This window comes from Scleropages formosus, chromosome 15 (genome assembly GCF_900964775.1).
Source record: "Scleropages formosus chromosome 15, fSclFor1.1, whole genome shotgun sequence".
NCBI lineage: Eukaryota > Metazoa > Chordata > Actinopteri > Osteoglossiformes > Osteoglossidae > Scleropages > Scleropages formosus.
The window spans coordinates 14,344,494-14,367,500 of record NC_041820.1 but is presented as its reverse complement, the minus strand read 5'-3'; the positions used below and the strand labels follow the sequence as shown (position 1 = coordinate 14,367,500).

The following is a 23,007-nucleotide window of genomic DNA, read 5'->3' as shown; positions in this document are numbered from 1 at the left end:
ACCCCAGAGGAAGGAGAGGAAAGAGTTTCCAGTGAGTGACCCTGAATGATCCTGACTGAAATCATTCTTTTTTGTGTTAGTTCTGTTCTCTACAGAACATCAGAAACCATACATTTTTGTTTAATCTTATTTGAGATGGATGCCAAACGCTGAAATATTTCTCTCTCTAGAAGCCAGCAATTAATGGTCTTCCACCTACACCCAAAGTTCTGGTAAGTTTTCAGGTCAAAGTTTTTTTTTTTTTTTTTTTTTTTTTTAACTTTTAGTAAAGTTTTGGAAGCATCCAGTACACCCTCCAAGATATTCTATGGTTTTTGATAGATGTAGACACTGTGCAACAGTGCCTACATCTATGTATCGTCTTAAATACAGTTGAAAGTTTTTCTGGTTTACTGGTAAAATGTGTGATTATAATGTATCAGTATCTGAAGAAAAGTGTCTTTTGGAATGGGTTTCTTATTATCCAAGATGGAATAACTGCTTTGCTATATCTTGTTTTCCTTACTGTTTAGACATTGGAAGCAGATGATGCTGATTAGTATTACTCCAGATCCATTAAGCATTGATTCTCTTATTGGCCACCTCACATGTCTACAGTTTAACTGTCCACATGTCACTTCAGATGGGGGCCTGCTTCTCCAAGGTTTTTGACGGATGCCCTTTGAAAATTAACTGTGCCACATCTTGGATTCACCCAGATACAAAAGGTAATCTTTCGCACTCCAGAGAATATATTCTTCCTAACCTTATGTTCCACATAAATGAGACCTTATTGGGAAAGTCATCTGTTTGGCAGCGTTGGTGCCTTATGGTACCTGGGCAGTGGGCTCAAACATGGGTTCAAATCTGGCTTAGCCTAAGAGCAGTTTGCATGTTCTCTCTGTGTTTGTGCGGGTTCCCTTCAGCCGTTCATAGACATGTTTGGTTTCTCTCTAAATTGTGTGTAGTGTGTGAACGCATGTGTGATTGTCCTGTCAGTGAACTGGTTCCCACTTTAGCGTGTACCCTGCTTCACTTAAAGTACTATCTCGATTTGGCAGTGAACATGTAGTTATCAGTAATGAATGATTATGTAAATTTATTGTGTAAGTCCAAATCTGGGCTTTTTATTTATCAGACCAGTACCTCATCTTTGGGACAGAAGATGGAATTTACACTCTGAACTTGAATGAGCTACATGAAGCCACCATGGAACAGGTGACAATTACTTGATTTTGGAGGTTACTGAATAGGCATAAAGAAGAAATTACAAATGAAATGTTTTGTTAAAATGTTTTATTTGGTTTTTAGCTGTTTCCAAGGAGGTGCACTTGGCTTTACGTTATCAACAACAACTTAATGTCTTTGTCAGGTATGTAGGAGAAACAATGCACTGTTTGAATGTTTGTGTATAGCTTATTGAATTTCCTTTAGTTATCACTTGAAGAATTGCTTTATTCTTTCACCTGTGCATCTAAAAACCCTTTTTCATACACTGTTGGAAATGTATTATTGGCTACCAGTCCAGCATCATTCAGACAAACATTTAATGTCTTTACTGCCTGCAATTTACTTTCAGATACAGGACAAAGTACATATCCTTAAAGTGTTTTTTTTTTTTTTTTTTTTTAATTAAATTTAAAAAAAAAAAGACAAACTTTTAGGTATCTTTTGTAGTTGCAACATATTCCCCAGAGCTATGAGGGTAACAAAAATGGCAAGCAACAAAATAAAATGGTAAATTTGTAAATGGGGATTATTTGTTCTTGCCATTTCAATTTACCTCAAAAGTGGTTTAAAATTGTGTGTGGCGACAAGACTTCACTTTTGATATGCTGGTGTGGTATTGCCACTTTATTGCAATGCAAAAGACTTCTTTTTGTCTTGCTTTGCAAATTTTGCTATTTTTCTTAACATTCACGTTCCTAAAATGAATCAATGTCTCTTCTCTTTGCTGTATGACTTGTCAACCTTTCCTGACGTGACTTTACTTGATCTCCTGCTTATCTTATGTCTTCGGCTTCAACAGAAGGTAAATGTACCTCCCTAGGACAGGGGTGCCCAGTCCTTATTTTATTTTTTATTTTTTTTTGATAGCTACAATGTAGGGAAATATTATGGCCATACTCAAAACTGTAACCTAACTTCAGGAGTAGTACAAGCTCAGAAATAATGAGCTCAGTGGAAGTGCTTAAGTGAAGAGATGGAACATTCCTTCACACACCAGCCCTTTCAGGACCAGAGATGTGAAATTAAATCTTACAAAATGTGTCAGTTTTAAGGTGTTTATTGCTTCTACTGGGCTTGTAGTAGGGAAATGATTTTGCTTTCTGTATTTTATGTGTATATGCTGCTTTCTTGCATTGCTTAGAGGGGGGGAATATTTTACATTTATTCTTCCCTGCTTCTTTCCTTAGACACATTTTATGTGTAACACCATGTTGTAGTACTGCTGTGAAACTTAATTTCCAACTTCCATGTGGCTTGCAGGAAAGACCTTCCAGCTGTATTCTCATAACCTCATTGGCTTGTTTGAGCAGTTGAAGAAACCAGGCCTGGCTGCTCAATTCCAAACTCATCGCTTCCCAGACAAGATCTTGCCCAGGTGAGGAAGAAACCAGGTGGCTCTAGCTGACACAGCTTGAAAATGTATGGAAACACTCATCTTGTGTGTGTTTTTAGGAGGTTTGCTTTAACAACGAAGATCCCAGACACAAAGGGATGTCACAAGTGCTGCATTGGTAAGTGCATAAAAGGCAGTATTTCAGTTGATTTTCCTACCTTCTTGCTTCAGAGAACTTTCTGCCCTGTGGTCTTAGTTCTTGGCACTGAATAATATCTGAGCACTAGTGGAAACCATTCTAGAGCAGGTTTTTAAAAAACCATAATCATGGTGCTTAAGTTCATCCTAGTTGTTTGAAATAATAAATAGCCTTGGTTGACCTGTTAATTGAATAAATCAGTGTTCAAGTGAAACTGGACAATAGTTTTAGCCTCACTGTGAAACTGCAATATTAGTTCTAGTGCAGGTATTAGAATAATATAGCAGGTATGTTTATGCTAATAAAATTATCTCCATTATTCATTCATAAGTGAAATTTTAAAGGTCTCAAATTTATAAAAGCCTGAGTGTAGTTTCATAGTTCTTACCCCCCCCTTTTTTTTTTTTTTTGAAAGAGCTAACAGTTTCCGCTACCAGAACAGAAATGTCAATCCAAAATATGAGTCTTGTTAATATCAGACACTACATAAGATGAGCAGCCTCCCTCTCAGGAGTTGTGTTGCTGCTCCTGCACATCTTAGTAGTCTGAAAGCCTTGTGCCCACTGGCAAACATCCCTCAGAAATCTTGTGACTTATTATACTGTAAAACCATCACCTATCATAGTAATTAGGCTAGTACCAAAGCAACAGAAGTCCTATGGAAAGTGCAAAAAAATTTGAAAAGGCAAAGGAAAGCTTTAACTATTAGTTTGAAGCTTGAGCTGATAAAATGTATAGGATTCTCTTAAACTACTGCTGCTACAAATGACATTGCATGATTAGTAAATCAAATCATTTGTTGCAGAAGATACTTTACAAATAGCTTTGCAGAGAGGATTTTTAATAGTTACATTATGAAAATTGATTTATTTAGGTACTGTTCTCAGATTCTGGACTTGATTTTGAATTTTTGTGTGTTTAAAAGATTAGGCAGGCATTTCGCATGTGTGGTTAGGAGAAGGACAAACCTTTTGTAATACGGAAACACTTTTTTTTTTTTTTTTGGTCTGTCAGCCATTTGTTTTATAAGAAATTACCTTATGAACAGATTGCCTGGAATGAATTATTTTGCTGGGGAAATCTATATTCTGAGTGGAAATCATGAACATTCTATTTTCTGCATTTACCTAGCAGATGTAAATTTCTTCATGTCATTGCATTCCCTTATTATTTTTAATATCTATTCTTAGACATGCTATACAATGTGCTTACATCATGAACAGCTTAAATGTTCTGATTTTAGTTTGGCTAAGGGTAATTGGCAAACTGTGTATTCTGGGGGTTTGTATGAACTAAGGAGCACCATGATCAGTATTGTGAAATATAGGCATTGTTGCCACATTTGCTGTGTATTAGTCGTACTACATAAAATGTGATGGAAGAAACTGCACTGTGATAAATGATCTCCCCTCTTTACCCCCAGTGAGGAATCCCTATACAGGACACAAATACCTTTGCGGGGCTTTGCAGTCTGGGATTGTCCTGCTCCAGTGGTACGAGCCCATGCAGAGATTTATGCTCATAAAGGTTAGTCTAAACACGGCTCGTCGTTGGCAGTGCCCCTCCAGTTGTGCTAGGTATTTAGATCTTTTGCAACAGATTTGGTCATTTCTTGATTTCTCAGAGCTTGCATTGTATTGTGGGTTTAATTTTTTTTACGATTTATTAAATGGCTTTCATTTATTCTTCAGTTATAACTTTTGTGGGGATGAATAACACATGAAAATGGACATTTGCGTTTTTTAATCTTGTAGTGTATTTTCCATTGAAACTTGGGAGCATATGTAGCACATAGTGTATCTGCTTGAGATTATTTATTTAGAAACCAAATCCATCATTCTTATGGTCACATCAATGCCTCCTGGTTTTGAGCCTGTTCTCAAAGTGGCTACAAACTAATAAACTTAAGTATTATGCTCTAATAAACTTTGGGATTATGGACAGTCCAGCAAACAAACTTCAGAATTGGACAGTTTCAAATTGTCCCTTCAGCTCCTGTTGCTCTATATGATGGCCAACAGGTGGCAGCAGTACCTCTGGGTACTTTTTCAGTCAAAGCGTTGCTCTCTCTAAGGTTTTGGGCTAATTTTTAACCAATATTGAAATAAGTTTGAAACATGTTTGTGAGGTGGAGAAAACGTGACTTGAAATAAGGATCAAACAAGTAGCTAAATTAGAGTTGTATACAGGTCATATCATATCCTATACAGGCTATATCATATCCTATTCAGTCAATGACTGCACAGTATGACTCTCAGTTCCTGACCATGTTTGCTAATGCTTGCTTTAGGGACCAAGATTATACATACATTTTGGTATTGCTTATGTCGAGGGCTGAACAGACATGACCTTCCAATAATATTTGCCCCTGCTCAGGCAGTTCAGCTTGCACATGTGCATTGCTTAAGGGCATGAAATGAATAAATGTTGATATTCATTAAATATTTGCAAATCTAAAACACATATCTAAATAAAGCTCTCCATTTTTCTGTAATTTTGGTGTGGAAATAGACATACTGCAAATTTAGTTATACTCATGCCCCCAATATTCAGTCTCCTGATACTGGGTTTTTTATGCATCCAGTCCAGTATTAAGACTACTATCATTAACCTATACAGATTTTTATTCATCCAGATAATCTGGGCCTGTGACATTTGGTCCAGTGCAATTAACTTTGTTGTGAGTTGTGTTATGGCTGTGTGACACACGCCATGAGACACATTGTCCTGTTAAAACCAGGTACTCGCAAATTCAGATGCAGTTCAGCATTCTAGAATCTGGCTTGCATGTCCACCTGTGGCACCAAGGAGTGTGGTCACGCTCAAATCCTGGATTGTCAGGTGTGCTATTTAAATGGACAATGAAAGGAGGAGAGCTTTTGCACTGTGGAGTTGGAATTGATGCGGATTTAGGTGCTATCTGACACTCCTGTCTTATTGTTGCGTCTTTTCCGCTGTTTGTTTTATATTTTGATAGAGTTCTATCGGTCTAAACCACATAGCCTCATGCCTGGTCACTCTCTGAATCAGGCATGCTTGTGATGTAGCGGTAAAAGTGACTTTGGAGTTACAGACAAGTCCTCAACAGACTCCAGACATTTTTATGTTCATAAGTTGAAAAACCAGTATACTCAATGTCTTACCTATTTGATTTGTATGATATTATTTAGTTGTATTGCCTAACTTATTTAAATGTAATTTTCAAGACACATATTGAACAATGAAATTTTCAATATAACCTGAAGAAAAGGACAAATTATACTGAAAGCAAGACAGATTATAAATGTCAGTAACATTTATAATCAGTCATTTAACAGCAGTGTTTTTGCTCTTCTGCTCTGCAGCACTTTGACTTCCCTCTGCCCAGCCCTCTCAAAGTGTTTGAGATGCTTGTGGTTCCAGAGCAGGAGTATCCCTTGGTGTGCGTTGCCATCAGCCAAGGCACAGAGCCTGGCCAGGTGGTCCGCTTTGAGACCATCAACCTCAATTCCTGTTCATCTTGGTTTACAGAAATGGGATCAGGTACCAGTCAAACATGTCTTCTCTGACACAACTTGTATGTGAATTCCCCAATAGATATCTGCAGCTATGCCTTTCATGTCTTTGTAGGTGGTCACCAGGTAGATGCCATTCATGTCACTCAGCTGGAGAGGGATACTGTTCTGGTGTGTCTGGACAGTGAGTATATCACCATGGGTGTCACAGATTCTCCTTTATACTGTAAACATAATGCACATCCCGCATGCTTTGCCTAAGATGGGCTTCCCCAGGTTTCATCTCAGAAGATACAAAAAGTTTGAAGTGAAATGAGGAGTGATGAAGCTTCAGGCATACTCTGGGTTTAAGAAATTAGGATTGACTGGATTTCTACTCTGTCAAGCTTTTTGTGTTTGTACAGATTGTACTGTATGATTGTAAAACCACCCAGCTTTAAATCTGTCCCATTTCAATCTTTCTCTTTTTCAGAGAATTTGAAAATTGTCAACTTACAAGGCAAATTGAAATCAAACAAAAAGCTGGCCTCTGAACTGAGCTTTGACTTCTGCATTGGATCTGTTGGTAGGAGCTTGTGGTTCAGTGTCACTGCAGTTATTTCTTTTATTCTATGAAAGGGTTTGCAGATGGCACATTTCGGTGGTCTTGACTAGTCTACTTTTCTTTGGCAGTATGTCTTCAAGACAGCGTGTTGGCCTTCTGGAAACATGGCATGCAGGGAAAGAGCTTCAAGTCCAATGAGGCAAGTCCAGGATTGTTTCTTTCTACCCATGTTTGTGTGTTCCTTGCATTCATTTGTGCAATTTACAAATGTTGAGTTGAACTCTAAAATCAGACTGGCATCATTTTGGGCTAAAATCCATTTTACATCAGGTAATGTATAACTTATTGGTTTACATATTTTTTTTCCAAGAATCTTTAGTTTTAAATATGTTAATTCCAGTTGGGGAAAAATAAGAGAAATAGTAATTCATTCATGGCCAGTTTCTTCCTTTTTAGTTTTAATAAAATCTTGTTGATCTGCACTCAAAGTTCACATGCTGTATAATGAGATGAAGTATTCTGTGATGAAAAGTAATGCCAGTTGTCTTCATGAGTTGCTATTCTATTAGATCAAGTCCTACTGAGATGTGAAAGAAAAGTCTTTTGGCTTGGGGCCCTGACTACCTTGGCGTGACAGATCTTCAGCATATAGCGGGTGACAAAATGTCAGTGGTCATTCAAAATTCATGTTCGGTCAGAAATTAAACAGCTGCACAAGGGGATCAGCCTTAAATTATTCAGCATTTTTCATATGCTTCTTTTGAAAGGCTGTCTGCTAAGCCACTCAAGGAAGAAAACCTATTGATATGAGTCTTCTCAGGCAGTCATGGTTGCCTTAATAATGCCGTTGGGCTCAGATTGTGTCCTTTCTGTGCTACTTGTTCCCCCTGAGCGTGTTGGAGCTTGTCAGTGTCTGGTACCTACCCTTCACCTCATTGGTATGTTCACAATGTGAGTCTGGCTGTACTGAATGTGCTCTCTGCCCTGTTGTCTGACATGCTTTTTATCATATACAGTATGCTGGATCAGCTAAGGGTTTAGCTGCTGTGTGGGTCAGCAAATGGGTTTAGCTGCTGTGGAAGTGCCTTGGATACAGCAAACTAGCCTAGTATAATGTAGTTGTTTGTTCTTGCCATGTCAGTGCAACACAGTCCTGAGAGGGAAGTGCACTCAGTGATCTACAAGTTCCGTTAAAAACATCTCCAGGCAGCATTCACTTGTATAAATACTGGAAAAACCAGTGCAGCTCTACTGCTGCATCTGTTTAAGCTGCACCATTTCCAGCATTCAACAGACTGAAGAAATAAATTTTATTTCAGCAAATATTTATCATACCTTTTTATTGAATTTAAAGCCTTTTCTACCATCTTTTGTTAACTGCTTGTCCAAGTGGGGGTCACAGTGTTCTGGGGCCCTGTTCCTCAAGGAAAGGGTGCAAGGCTAGTTATGGTTCTGCTAAATCTTGGTAATTCTTTAATATTTTGCTTATTTTACTACAGTCACTGTAGTATTAAAAACCAGACAAATTTCAGTCCAGCAGGCCCTGTAATGAACTTTAATGAAGATGTGAAAATGCTTCTGCTTGCTTGCAGGTAACCCAGGAGATTTCTGATCAAAGCCGGGTGTTCCGTCTCCTGGGATCTGACAGGTAGGGAATGAAAGGGATTCTCTCTCCATTAATGTCCTGGAATATTCATGTCGTCCCTTCTAGTGAATGCATTAACCTGGCCCTCGGATGCACACGGTAACATCACCGGTGTTTGTTAGTCTAGTATCTGCGGGCCCTCGTAAACAGCAGTGTTTATTAATGACTGATAAGGGAGAGTTGCCTCCCAAAGGCCCTGTGGTTTCACTTCTCTTGGCAACAGCTACAAATCTCTCCTCTCTTGAGGCTTGTCCTAAGAGAGCAGGACACTCAAGACTAGGTTTCTGAGGGGCAGACTGACTTGACGTGGTGAGAGAAGAACACATGGTTTAGTTTTTCCACCTCAAGCATACTGATGTAGTAAATAAAGCCTATTTTATTACCTTGCTCTGGGCTCAGCCTAGAAACTGGTAAATATCTTCTTTGAAAGTCTGAATTTGAAACTGACTTTTGTTATGCGAAGGAGAAAAGAGAAAATTGCCATCATTTCTTCAGAAACATTGGGCAGTAAGACTCTTCTTTTTTTTTTTTTTTTTTTTTTTTAAAATTAGGTTTTTGTTTAGCGGCAGCTGATGAAGACAGTGTAAGTCTGGTATAGGTATTCTGACCTTTGGCATTTGCTACGACCGGAAGCTAGTGCAAAACGTTACTGACGCAAAAACAGTTGTCATTGCATTTTATGGAAATCCCATTAAGTGGGGCTCGTGTTAGTTCCTTTGGGAGCTGATGTTTTCTTGTCATTCATCAAGAATAGTACAGGGAACTCAGAACATTTCGCATGTTCAGGTCAGTGCCTAGCTACAATACTCATGGTTAAACTGCCAGGCTTCACAGACATAGATGTACCATGGTGATGGATTATGGACCTTTGTAGAAACTGTAAAGAGCACTTCAGTGTTCACAGGCCCTAGAGCTCTGGACCAGCTTTACCACAAAGTCTGGCACACCCTCACATTTCTCCAGGTCCCATGTTTTATTCACTGGCTATTTGGCATTGCCAGCATGGCTAAGATGTCTTTCTGAAGGGCCTCTGAAATTCCATCTGATGGTTTAGACAGTACAGAATGACAAACAGACTCTCCCTTATTTCATCTGACGCCGTTAGATGTTCATATGTACAGCCCCACTCTGCAGTGGTGGACTCTAACTTAAATGAATTTCATGTTGATTTTTCATGTTTAATACTGTGATGTTTATGAAAAATGTTTTTTTTTGGATCACCAAGCAGTGTGTAAGATAGACTAAGCAATTTGCTAAATGGTTGTGTAATTCTGTAATGAAATGGTAAATTTTACCTTGCTCCTTATTGGAGCCAAGTGGCGTAATGGAGAGTGGAAATTAAGGGTCCACTGAGAAGATCCTTGCATCCATTATGATGGCTCTTTGTGCACTGACAGGGTGGTGGTCCTGGAGAGCCGGCCAACAGACAACCCTACAGCCCTGAGTAACCTTTATATCTTGGCTGGACACGAGAACAGCTACTAGTTCAACATCGTGGTTTCATCTAAGGAAGCTCCTTTGCTGCCAAAGTTGGGGGATATGTGTTGACCATGGATATTGATTGTCAGAGGAGACACCTGGGGAGAAAGCTCACACATTCTTCATGCTTTGTACATTACAAACCACAGCAGGCAGCCCTTTCTGGAGAGGTGCAACCAATGGAACATGTATAGTGTTACAACCCCAGGCATCTATACTATGAGACCGAACAGACAGATGGAGTAAGCCGCTGTGATCTCCATACAGCAGCCTTCCCATCACAGACTAGCTCACGTTGAGTCTGAAAGTATGGGGGTGTGCGTGCATGCGTGTGTGAACTACAATCTTATGAGGAATTGTGGGCATAATGCAGTCTCACAGCTTATAACACAAATCTGAAGTTTACCAACAAGATCATGACCCAGCAAACCACAACATTCATGTAAGTATTCATGCTTGAGGAAGTGCCATAAAAATATATTTGTTTACTTATCGCTTAAAAGACTTATAGAAAAGTCCTTCTGAACCAGTGACTGAGAGAAAAGACTTGGTGCAATGCTGAGCCTTGAATGATTTTTTTTTTTTTTTTTTTTTTTTTTTTAAATAATACTTTGCAAGTCAACAAATTGATATGGAGTGTTTGGATTTCATTAAAACATATCATTTGGTTTGATGGACTATTTAAACGTTATTTATTAATCTTCAGGTAGTAAGGTATTTTACTCTTTAACAATGTTAGCCGATAACAGGCAAAGTCCTGGAAGGCATAGGACGCGGCTCCTCTGGGGTTCAACTACCTATGAAAAGGTTGCTGAGCAGCTTCAGATTATTTTACAGCTTTGTAATATAGAAGAGCTTCCCCGTGCGTGTTTTTAGATTTGAATATAATGTCAAGGTGGGTTTTTTTTTTTTTTTTTTTTTTTGGGGGGGGGGTTTGTATTCTGTATTGCACCATGTAAGCACTTTTGTACATTTTGTTTTGTATTTAAATGACAACAAATGGGGGAGAGCTTGGGTTTCATAACACCTGTGTTCCTGCAATTTTTAATGTATGCAGTTTTTATAATAAAACTATTGTTTAAAAAAGTTTTTGGTGTTTTATTTTGTTGCTATTATGCAAAGACTGGTGCTATGCAGCGTGTGACTGTGGCATCTCACGGTGTAAGTGGTCTCTTTTTGGTACACACTGGATAGGATAAAAATCCATCACAAGGGAATCATGCACGTTCATTCACTCGCACTTAAACCCAACTTGGTCACTAATTCACCTGAAATGCATCTTTGGAAGAACGTCCAACAAACACACAGAGGACATGCAGAATTGAGGCATATTTGAACCCAGGCAACATGAGGTACTAGTGCTACCCTTGTGAGGAATCCATGTCTGGAGTAAAGGGGAACATTACTGTGCGCCTGTGTGTGTATCCATCAAAGACATTGGAGAAACAGCTCCTCAAATAAGAGGTAGACACTAAGCACAACCTGTAGACCAGGGGGAGCTTGGTGAGCCATTAGCACTACTTGCTGTCATTGTGTGTTAATGTTGTCTGGAATTATAAATTTTATTCTGGCTGCAGTTGCCCTTGTCCATGCCTTCTTGGAATTCTTGTTGACAAGCCTTAAGACTGATATCTTTCAAGCCACATTTATGATATAATGACTTTGAGGAAAATCGGATGGAGTAGTTCAAGGTAGTACTGGTAATAACCTGATCTAAAAACACTGAAGTGCAATTGTATTTTCTGGAACCATTCATAAACTATAAAGTCAATCTTTGCCATGCAGTTAGAGTAATTATGTTTTCTTGCCTTTTATATGTATGTATATATGTTCATGACGAGTTTAATATAGAACTCGTGTCAAATCTTTTTATCACGCTGCATACAATCTTGAAATGTTTTTCAGCAGAACCTATTCTGGTCTCTTTATAGGAATTAGTTTTTTTCTTTAAGATCATTACATGTAATTGTAATTTGATTGCAAAAATAAGCTATTACTATATTAGGGTAATATACTGTACCAAACATCCATATGTTAGATACAAAGTGTTTTTATTAGTTACAGTTATAGTGGTCTTAACCTGATCTTTTCCAATGGTTTCTTGCCATCTTTGCAGGGAAATAGTCATTTTTCCATATGGAAGGGTTTCCATGACTCTCCTCCCTCATCCTTCAGACGCATCCTCCAATTAGTTCAGCGAAGGCTGTCTTCACAAATGAACGCATCATCACATTTTCTTTCCGTGATTAAAAAGGATCCCTGTCCTCAAATGTCATCACAAGGCAATGTGTTTACTTGAGCATGGAAACGGGTGTTCGGTACACGTATGTACCGCTAAATGGAAATTTAACACACGTGTAATCCTTGTAGAATAACAGAGTTCTAGGCGTTTAACCTGATAGAAAAGGTATATTGCTGTTTAGGTTTTAAGTTTCTAATATTACTGCAACGGTGTTACTTTAGGATCAAATGATCAGCAATGTTTTAAAAGAGATGATGGTTGGGCAGGGGAACTCTATCCTTCAGAAGGAAGAAATTGGCTCTCCTTTGTGTCCTCTCTCTTTTACTATGGTAACCACAACTAAGTAGCCTAGTGGTAAAGCACATAGAATTTGTGTGCTCTTAGTACTGGTGCCTCATGGCTCCAGGGCTGTGGGATTGGATGTGGGTTTGAATCCAGCTCAGTCTGTGTGTAGTTTGCATCTTCTCATGTTTGTGTGTCTTTCCTCCCACAGTCCATGTGTTTCAAGTGAGCTGGAGACTCCAAATTGTGTTTTTTTGCATGCATGATTGCCCTGCAATGAACTGAGGCCCTGTACAGAGATTCCCCCTGCCTTGTGCCCTGTGCCTCCGGGATAGGCTCCGGACCACCGAGGAAGCATCTGGACAAGCGATTATTCACAACCATTGAATTCTCCACACTGTAACCGCTATTAGTTTGTTTGATGCCACAGACTGGCACATGTTGCACGAACAACTACGTGCGGAATATAACTATAGTTGTTAGAATCTTCCATTTATGAGTTGGTGTTGACAGGGCTTTAAAAAAAAGAGCCTTCTTTCCTTGGGCAATAAACAGTAAAATATTTACCATATTCACATTTACTAGTGCTTCAAGTTGCAAGACCCTTTCAGATATGCCATGACCTCCCGGATTTGTGCCTAAACTTAAGACAAAACTGAATCATGACGCACACCCGACACAGTCTGAGTGATTAAATCAATCAAAGCCTCGTGTAATTATTATATATAAATTGGGAGGGAAATTATGGAATGGAATGCCGAAATGCATTCGTTTTGTGCATTTGGAAGTGTTTTTTTTTTTTTGTTTTTACCGTACAGCGAGCGCACGCTGGGTTTCTTACGCACTGTTGTTCTTACGCGCGTCCGATCGAGTTTTATTGCCCGTGTCCAGGGGTGGAGCCGCGGCCGCCGTTGCCATGGGAACCATTGAGCGAACGCCCGGCGCTTCCCGGCGGTGGAACGGCTCGTCCGCGCGGGTCTCGCTGTCCTTCCGTCCGCCGATGTGTTCACTCGCAGGCTCCGCTACAGGTAACACGGCTCTTTCTCTAAATCGCTGTACACGAAAGAGGTATTTTTAAATCATTTTAACACTAATCACTTTAAAATTTTAAGTGTACTAGCATCCCCGGTTCATAATTCATCCATGATTCATTGATTGTGTGTCTGTTTACTGCGTTTTGTCTAAGACTTATGGCATGCACGTAGAATCAGTCAAGAACTGCTGGAGTCAATAATGGAATAAGAGGTGTTTAGTTCCGTGGACTGCGTTTTTTTTTTTTGTGGCTTTAAGAAATCTTGACGTATTTTGAGCGTTTGTTTCCGCCGTGGGAAGGCGAATGGAGAAGAGGACGCCCAAAATGATGATCAATGAATGGGAACAGCTGAAGTCAGACTGTGCTACACACGTGTGTGTATATATATATATATATACACACATATATATATATATATATACACACATACACACATACACACACTGCTGACCCGGCCGGAGCCCGAAATCTGGACGGTCCTTAACATTTCATTTCTTCTTCTTATTATTATAGTAAACGTGTGTGGCTGAATGGCTGCGATTATTTGTTGGCGCTGCTTCGTTCTTGGCTCTTTGACCAACTTGGGTTTTGTAAATGAAATGAAAGACTGTGGATGAGAATGAAGTGGATGGTAGATAGATAATGGGAATGCAATACATTGTACCATATATAGCTCCCCCAAAAAAAAAAGATTTAAAAGTATTGGCCTTGAGCTGACGATCATCACGATGATGCTGCTGTTGGGTTTTCAGTCAGAGTGACCATCATGGACAAGTACGAGAAGATCGGGAAGATTGGGGAGGGCTCCTACGGGGTCGTCTTCAAGTGCAGGAATAAGGACACCGGGCAGATCGTGGCCATCAAGAAGTTTGTGGAATCGGAGGACGACCCCGTGATAAAGAAGATCGCCCTGAGGGAAATCCGCATGTTGAAGGTAACCCAATACCGGCAGCAAAGTGCTTTCACTCCGCTTTCTCAAGATATAGAGAGCGATCATCTCGTGTGCCCTAACATGATATTTGGCCAGTACTTCTGAATCCAAAAACATGATGGGATATTTGTTTTAGATAACGGTTCTGAATGCATCCTCCAGTTGCAGGAGCTGCTCGGTTCATACCCACCATGTGCGCGCGAGTCTGATGAGCATCTCCCGTGGACAGAATTGCTGGGCAAGTCTCTCAGTTTCACTGTCAGTGTCGCTGTCGCCCAGCTGGATGCGCAGCGAGCCCCTTTGGCAAGGCTTACACACACGCTACACTTAAAACACTCCACTAGTAATTGACAGCTCTATAAATCTATAAAGCCAATGTAGTATGTCAGCTCAGCAAGAGACCTTCCCACTAAATACAGGGTCAGGTTACTCCTCCTTACTCATCACTGTCACAGTTTTACTGTAACGCCATCTGTCCTTAATTCTCCTTGTCGGAAAGCTGTTGAGATATAGCTCTTGGTTCTGTTCCTCCGGTTTTGGGGTGGCCCATATTAATAGCATCAGGTTTATACTTGAAGCTCTGTACTGCTTTCCGTTCTTCATAATAGGATTCTTAATTCTCCAGCAGCTTCCTAACTGATGCTGTTTTAAAAGCGTTCCGGTTTTCATCCCCGGTGGGCGGCCGCGTCGGCAGACAACTGAATGGTGACCGATGAATTGTTTTCACACTTTAAACACTGCCCATTTGTCCACTGCTTTTACCTGCTTCTTACTTTATAAAGAAATACAAAGTGGTTTCTAGGATAATTTAGCAGCACCTGGGTTGTGGGTTCCAGTCCAGCTCGGGGTGTGTGGAGTCTGTATGTTTTCCCTGTGTGTGTATGGCTTATATCTCTCTGTCCCCAGTATTTCTCATGTGAAGAGATATGAGCAGTTATGTATTCGATATGACCGAAAAAATCCGTTTTCAACAGCAGCTAGAGAATGAGGTTACATGGAGAAAGCATTTTATATGTGTTGTTCCTCAGGATTGGAGCCTTTTGTCCACCGTTTGTAAACAGAACGTTTCATAATGTTGTGTCTTCACCTTCAGACTGTTATGAAATCACTGAAATCAGTTTCTTCACGAAGCTGTGTGTGTGTCTGGAAGAAGGAGGGATATTCAAATGCTGTGGCGTACACTAGTGTTGGGGTCTCTTTGAGATGTGCCTCTCAAAGCGGGGACATCTGTCTGGACACAAGGTCGTAAAACTCATCTCTTTGCTCCCGTGTAGCAACTGAAGCACGCCAACCTGGTGAACCTCATCGAGGTCTTTCGTCGAAAGCGCAGGCTGCACCTCGTCTTTGAGTACTGCGACCACACCGTCCTCAATGAACTGGATCGTTACCCACAGGGGTGAGTTCAAGCCCTAGCGTGCCGTGCTTTTCCCACACGCGGTATGTCCCCGAGGGGTAGTGAGCAAACTCATCATTGCACCCCTTTACTGATTTGTCAGTGGGTGGAGACCAAAAAGTAAGGCAAAATGAGATGTCGGTGCTTATTTATTACCATCTCTTTACTTTAAATCTTCATGAATCCTTCGGGACTATAGTCCGTACACTGTCCAGCAATGGTCTCGTTGTTTGACGGTTGCCTTGGAGACTTGACGTGTTTGTTACGGAATGTTTACAGCGATGCGCTCCCAGGATATATCATGGGCTGGCAAGCTGCCCCTCCGTGTCCGGCCGCCTTCGCCTTGCACATCGTGGCAGGGAGAGCAGAAGCTGCCGGGAGGGCATCTGGCCTCATGTGTGGGGGTGGGAAGAGATTTAAATCACCGATGACACTACCTTGTTTAGCCATTCCCCATCAACACCGATAAATGAATTGAGTTGACAAAGACACAGTGTTGTGTTGGGTTGGGTGCTTGTTGGTCAAGGCACGTAAAGTGGATGTAAGGTTTGCTCACTGTGTCCTCATAATAGTATAGGAACCAAAAGAAACAAAACTGACTTAAATATATATGCTGTTAGGATAGGATGCTGTAGATCTTTTATTGTTTAAACTTTGAATGGTACCGACTCAAAAATGAATAAACGGTGGTGTTACGAGGGTTCGAACTACAACCCTTCGAAGATGAACATCTCACAGTTCGGTTTCTTTTTCTGCACTGTTGTGTATTTCTCAGATTTGTCTTTTGCAGAGTGAAAGCGGCCCGTGTTTCTGCGCTCAGCCGCAAAGCACACCCAAAAAGATATGATGGTCAAGTGTGTGCTTGTCGTCGTTGCAGTCAATAGAAACATGGCGAACTTTACGCGCGCTTATTGGATGAACTGATCAACAGTCGCCAGTGAACGGGGAGGTTATGTAGAGAAGGTATTTTTATTCACAGTCATTAGAAATGAATTTTTATCTTGATGCTTGACGTTAATAATGATGTTAAGTCTTGCAAAGTATTTGTACTTCTTATAGCTATATAAGATTTCTCTTTAGAAATATGTGGACAACCGAAGAGTTTAACTTTTGTTCCATTTGAAAAATTAATAACTCATCTGTATGACAGTTCAGAAAAATTGCGGAATTTCTGCACAGCTTTCTACATATCTGCATTGTGTGGCTGGAGTTATGAACAGATTTGAGGTCCCAGCGGTGTAAGTTGGGGAGCCAGTGTTTATCGTAACTGTAAAAATGGAAACATTATCAATATATAAAAATATAACGTTTTATGAGGAGTCTAGAAGTTTGTTTTCGGATGCATGTGCATTACTGATGACCCGATCTGCATGTTTTTATGTCCCTGAAGGGCGTCCTTCCATGGTGTGTCTGCTATGTTTTTTAAAAAATGTTAACATGAAGAGGCTGTACTGCCTTCTGTGCAGCCAGGATGCCGTGGGGACGCCGTCGGTATGGTGTGGGTCAGTCGAGCTTGAAACTGCTTTTGTAGGAACCTGTGTACAATTCCACAAATACTGTATGGCATGGTAACTCCCCGAGTTCTTCGTTTGCTGTGATTTAGCTGCTGATGAAGTGAGTCACGCACTTGTTGATCTAAGAAAAGCGCTATGCATGCAGAAGTGAATAACCTTTAAGGGCTTTCCTGTTCCTTCACTGTAATGACTTTTGCTTGGAGAAAGATAGATGTGCGTTTGCCCTCGCAGAACATTTTTCCATTTATTCGATCGCTCTGTCAGGCTTTCTTCAGCAAAACAGGTTATTTCTTACATTTATTCATTTAGCTGATGCTTTTCTCCAAAGCAACTTAGGATGGTAAGGTTACAATTATTTACCCTTTTATACAGCTGGGTAATTTTTCTGAAGCAATTGAGGGTAAGTACCTTGCTCAAGGGCACTACAGGTAGGAGAGATTTGAACCTGTGACCTTTGGATCCACAGGCAGTTGCGCTAACCATTCTGCCACCAGCATATTTAATTGTAACTAATTTAAATGATGATCAGCAATTATTCATTGTAAGGGATAAATTGTAATATATTGTCTAACGTTTTCACTATTGATAATACTCCACAAATAATTACTTCTGCTGTAATTGTGTTGAATTTAAAGGCGCAAGACTGGTGAGTAGCCTCTTGACCCCACATCAAACCCAGGGTTTTCTTGTCCTCTGCTGCCTCCTATTTTCCTCCATTTTTATGAACTCTGTCACTCTTATTACTGATTGCTGCATGCAGTTCTATATTTTGCTGTTTAAGTATTCTAAGACATATTAGGATGGGCACCACATAGAAATGAACTTAAAATTTAGGTGACCAGAGAAACAAAATTATGATGCGGTACAACAAAAAGGAACAGTAATCACACAAACTGTCTGAAACCACTTGTCCCGTGGCGAACCGGAGCCTAACCCGGCAACACAGGGCGTAAGGCTGGAGGGGGAGGGAACGCACCCAGGACGGGACGCCAGTCCATCACAAAGCAACCCAAGCGGAACTCGAACCCCAGACCCCCGAGAGAGCAAGCACAGGTCAAACCTGCTGCACCACCGGGCCTCCGGAACAGTGATCACCGAATGTGATTTTACATTATCTAAAATATTCAATCCTTTAAATAATTAACTGAATGAAGCACAATTACGATTTGAGTTGGGACAAAATCTAGCACACGGAGGGGGCTACAGTGACATGGTCCATAGTTGATGTTGCCCTCGATTTGTTCTTTATTTCTCAGCGTGGAAGAATTGACGCATCATAGGATGCAGACGACCATTTAGGATTGCCCTGCATATATTCTAGCAGAAAGGGACTCGGGCAGTTCCAGAAAACATGACAGTCGGGGGGGATTGCGTGGTGTCGATTGTATCGTCAGTTGGGTTGTTGCCTCGGATGTGCTAAAAAACCAGTGAATTTGCCGACTAGTTTCCGATCCACCATCTTCACAGCACGTGGCGTGGCGGTCAGAGCTTCTTTAGACTTGAAGGACCCACGTTTCAGTTCCACCTTCTGCTGCAGTGCCCTTGAGGAATGCACTGAGCCCAATTTGCTCCAGTCAAAATCACCCAGCTGTAGAGATGGGTAAAGCACTGTAAATTACCTCTGAGGAAAGGATCAGGTAAAGGTAACGGCGCACAAGCAGCATGCGCGTCACAGCCACCCATAGTGTCCAGTCGAGATCTTTTGTCAACCAACTGCTTGCATCTCTGCAGCTGTCAGGTTATACAGTCTCGCTGAGACAAGAAGACTCAATGTGGGCTTTCTTCTACAGTGTTCCGGAACACTTGGTCAAGAGTATAACGTGGCAGACCCTGCAAGCTGTAAACTTCTGTCATAAGCAGAATGTGAGTAAGCTCAGCTAAGAGCTCCCTCTCTTTCCATGACATCCCTTCCCTGCCCCCCTCTGTCCTTCTCATCTGACATTTTCAGTGCCACTCCTTCCTTTGAGTCGCTGGTTAATAGAGCTGCTTTACTGGAATTCCTAGCTCAGAACGGAGTGCCAGTTAACAGAGCACTCTCTACAAGCCTCTTTAATTACTTGGCTTGGAGGAGTTATAGAATGAGCTTCCGAAGAACATCCTTGAATTGCAGCCTCTGTTAGAAGCAGTAGGGCCGTGATTATTCTTTGTATAATAGTTGGGTTTGAACCAACAGACGCTTCACTAACTCCTTTAACACAATCAATCTTTGCAGTGCATTCACAGGGACGTAAAGCCAGAGAACATCCTCATCACCAAACACCAGGTCATCAAGCTCTGTGACTTTGGATTTGCCAGGATTTTGAGTATGCTCTTCTCTTTGCATTCATTAAACTTGCCTTTTTGAGCTGCTAGACATCCATTGTCATCGTATCACTGTGTGCTATTATCACTAAATTTAAAAAAAAAAAAAAACATTAATAAATATTCTCATTAAAATAATGGTATATAGCACACAATCAATTTGGACTTTCAGAAAAAGTGTTCTAACAGATTTTTTTGAGCAAATGACTGCCTTAAATTACTGACATACATAGACTGAGATGTGAACCGAGAAGCTTATGATCGAAGCTGCAGCGTTGGAAATATGCAACGCTTTAATTACAGCGATGATAATTTTGTTACCATTTAGGAATCGGCTCGTTCGCCCTCTTATAATCAGTCTCTTAAATGGAGAAGCTGAGAGAATTTAGCTACGGAAGGCATAAGTGAAGCGTGAGGTTAAATTATACGTGATCATTTTTGGGCGAAGGACAGTGGAGACGTGGCTGAGGGGTGGCGGGGAGGTTGAAGGCGCTGCACGCTGCGCAACCCCACTGGACTCTCGTTGTGCTCTGCTCCCAGCTGGCCCCTACGACTACTACACAGACTACGTGGCCACGCGGTGGTACCGCGCTCCAGAGCTGCTAGTGGGCGACACGCAGTACGGTCCCCCCGTGGACGTCTGGGCCATCGGCTGCGTCTTTGCCGAACTGCTCTCCGGCGCCCCGCTCTGGCCGGGGAAGTCTGACGTGGACCAGCTGTACCTTATCAGGAAAACACTGGGTGAGAAGTTCCGCAGGAGCCTCCGGAGTACCCGGGTACTGAGCCGTCACTGTGCTGTCCTGTACCGCTCTTCTTAGTAAGATGACTCGATCAAATGCTTTGAACGTATACGGTACCAGTGAAAAGACTGCGCGCTTGCTGAAAGCCATGTTTTCCACGAGACAATCGGTTAAACGCTTTGAGCAGGAATGGAGCCGCCGCGTCTCCTGCAGCAGTTCCCGCGGATGTGGGACACTGCTGGGCTGCTCTGTTTTCGCTCCTCTGTCCTCTCTGTTCTGTAAGACTATTGTCCCGGTGATCCGTGTGCGCTCAAACTTTTGACTCGCACTGTATGCAGTTCGGGTAAAGGAGGTGTGCATTAGAATTTCTAAACGCAAGCTGAGTGGAGCAAAGTGGACTGGCTGAGCATGATTAGATGAATGAGGGTGATTTTCCAGATGTTACAGCGCCAGTCGTTCCACTTGCGGCCTATGTTACTGTCTCCCATAATTCCCTTCCCCGAGTCGTTCGCATAGTGGGAAGTGGAAAGTCGACGAGTTGATGAAGAGATTTACTTTGTCCTTCACAGGGGACCTCATTCCCAGGCACCACCAGGTGTTCAGCAACAACCAGTTCTTCAGTGGCGTGAACATCCCCGAGCCGGGGGACATGGTACTTAGCACTCCGCCGTGGAACTTCTCTCCTCTCCGAGCCACGAAAGCAGCACTTCGAGAGTCTATTAGTGACTAACGTGTCATAGTAGCACCTTTCTGTAAATAAATATGCACGCTTATTAAAGCAGAATGCCAGTTATTAGTGATGAGTGACCCAGTGTAAGTAGTGTATCTAGCAGTGTAAGTCACCGCGGTGAATAAGGTGTGTGGGCTCATAACACCACATAGAGCTCATTGGAAGTGCTTTGGAGAAAAGTGTCTGCTAGATAAATCAATGTAAATGTAAATTAGTGAACTGAAACACAGTACAAAAATATGTCTTAACATTTAATTGACATTCTACTTTTTTTGTACTTTTCTCTTTGAAGGAAACCTTGGAGCAGCGATATCCTAACCTGTCACACCAAGCTTTGGGGTTAATGAAGGTCATCTATTCTCCATAAATACTGTTAACAGGATTTTGCATTCCAGCTCTCATATAATTGTGATATTAATGAATCCATAGCTCATTTTCTGTCCCCCGTTTGGAGATTGCTGTACCCCTGTTGAAAATCACTTTTTGTTAAGGTGGCAGTTCTGCCAAAAGTGACGTACAATTTTACTTATTTTTACAACTGCATGCGTCATTCATGAAATCCCAATTAAGGACCTTGCTCAAGGTGTGAGGAGGGGGTGCGGTGGCACGGTGGTGCAGTGGGTTGGCCCAGGTTCTGCTCTCTGCTGGGTCTGGGTTCAAGCCCCGCTTGGGGTGCCTGGTGATGGACTGGCGTCCCGTCCTGGGTGTGTCCCCTCCCCCTCCAGCTTTATGCCCAGTGTTGCTGGGTTAGGCTCCGGCTCCCCGCAACCCCGTATGGGACAAGCGATTTAGATGATGTGTTTGTGTGTGTGCGCGCTCAAGGTGTGCAGCTTCAGGGCTCCGAGTGGAACTTGAACCTGCAACTTTCCATTTACAAGCCCATGTGCTACACCGCTGTGATTGCGTGCTGTCCTGTGCTCTATGGATGTGGAGACAACTCGGATACTAATTTTTGGTTGTGACCCCAGGGCTGCCTGCGAATGGACCCGTCGGAGCGCCTCACGTGCGAGCGGTTACTAGAGCTACCCTACTTTGACACTCGGCAGCAGGACAAAGACGCTTCTGTCCGTGAGCAGGACCGCACGGCGAAACGGAGGAGTCGCCCTCCTCGGAAACACCTCCCACCCGGGGTTAGTGGTCTCGCCTCTTCCACTGCACACACGCCCACGGATACACACTTGTTGGGACTAAACATTAGAAACATTACATTCTGCAACAAAGATACTTATTTATTTTTATGAGCCAACTAGGATGTTATGGTGAAATATCACTGAGATGCAGGGGTCAGTAACAATGATTACACATGAGATCTTAAACCTCTTCCAATTAGATGTGAATTTTAGTGAAGCTATATTTTGCCGTCCTTCTTGTATTATTTCAGCAAGTCAAACAGTGTTATAGACAATGTTCATCTTGAGAAGTAATTGTTTTTCCCTTATTTTCTCCAGTATCTCCCTCAGCTCACCAGTAGCAACATCTTCCCAATCCTGGACAACAGAAAGTACTACAACAACTTTCGTAAACTCAACTACCACTTCCCCAATATCTAATATTTCAGGTTTGAATGTCAGGCTGTGATTGCATGCAGCGTGTCATCTTCCGTGTACAAATCGGGAAAGGCAGCCTCTGTGGTTCTTCAACAAGCATTAAACTTTCAGCTACGTAACAGGACCTGAAATTGTACGTTATATGCACTGTGCCAGCTTTTCCATCGCCGGACATGTATTTGTCGCTGATATATACGTAACGACATGGGGCAACTAGTTGCTCTGCTAATAGAACCATACTGTATTTGGATCCGGGGAAAAGGGAAGCAATACTGCCTTAGTCATTTTGCCAAAAATGGATCGATTGACTGTATGTAGAGCTGACTGAACTTTTGGAGAAAGTCTCTTCTAGAGGAGGTCTTCATAGTAATGTCCTTTGATCAAAACTTAC

The 23,007-nt window shown here is 41.6% G+C and overlaps 2 protein-coding genes across 5 annotated transcripts in view; both read left to right on the top strand.

The window, feature by feature from the left end:
- map4k5 (mitogen-activated protein kinase kinase kinase kinase 5) overlaps positions 1-11,162 on the top strand; it is a 37,625-nt gene extending 26,463 nt beyond the window's left edge. For 2 of the 4 annotated variants that reach the window (XM_018727426.2, XM_018727425.2), the window contains exons 20-34: positions 1-31; positions 171-212; positions 623-707; positions 1,118-1,197; positions 1,291-1,351; positions 2,009-2,011; positions 2,470-2,584; positions 2,662-2,720; positions 4,165-4,268; positions 6,086-6,263; positions 6,351-6,419; positions 6,708-6,800; positions 6,908-6,978; positions 8,372-8,427; positions 9,822-11,160. The exon at positions 1-31 is cut by the window's left edge and continues 58 nt beyond it. In XM_018727426.2, coding sequence (XP_018582942.1) covers positions 1-31; positions 171-212; positions 623-707; positions 1,118-1,197; positions 1,291-1,351; positions 2,009-2,011; positions 2,470-2,584; positions 2,662-2,720; positions 4,165-4,268; positions 6,086-6,263; positions 6,351-6,419; positions 6,708-6,800; positions 6,908-6,978; positions 8,372-8,427; positions 9,822-9,909 — 1,135 coding nt within the window. In that variant the 3' untranslated portion in view covers positions 9,910-11,160. Of the gene's footprint in view, positions 32-170; positions 213-622; positions 708-1,117; positions 1,198-1,290; positions 1,352-2,008; positions 2,012-2,469; positions 2,585-2,661; positions 2,721-4,164; positions 4,269-6,085; positions 6,264-6,350; positions 6,420-6,707; positions 6,801-6,907; positions 6,979-8,371; positions 8,428-9,821 lie in introns of all 4 variants that reach the window. The other 2 variants (XM_018727428.2, XM_018727427.2) reach the window with 2 other exon arrangements.
- Positions 11,163-13,140: 1,978 nt separating this feature from the next.
- Positions 13,141-22,994, top strand: cdkl1 (cyclin dependent kinase like 1 (CDC2 related kinase)). The gene is made up of 10 exons (XM_018727447.2): positions 13,141-13,455; positions 14,213-14,394; positions 15,666-15,787; positions 19,089-19,161; positions 19,511-19,601; positions 20,140-20,340; positions 20,909-20,991; positions 21,362-21,418; positions 22,038-22,199; positions 22,518-22,994. The coding sequence occupies exons 1-10, from the start codon at positions 13,182-13,184 to the stop codon at positions 22,617-22,619; spliced, it is 1,347 nt and encodes a 448-aa protein (XP_018582963.2). The 5' UTR covers positions 13,141-13,181; the 3' UTR covers positions 22,620-22,994.
- The last annotated feature ends 13 nt before the right edge of the window (positions 22,995-23,007 follow it).

Coding starts and splice junctions, on each gene's coding strand:
- cdkl1 (XM_018727447.2), top strand. CDS start 13,182: ATGCCGAAATGCATTCGTTTTGTGCATTTGGAAGTGTTTTTTTTTTTT. Junction 15,788..19,088: donor CTGGATCGTTACCCACAGGG/GTGAGTTCAAGC, acceptor TTTCTTCTACAG/TGTTCCGGAACACTTGGTCA. Junction 19,162..19,510: donor ACTTCTGTCATAAGCAGAAT/GTGAGTAAGCTC, acceptor CAATCTTTGCAG/TGCATTCACAGGGACGTAAA.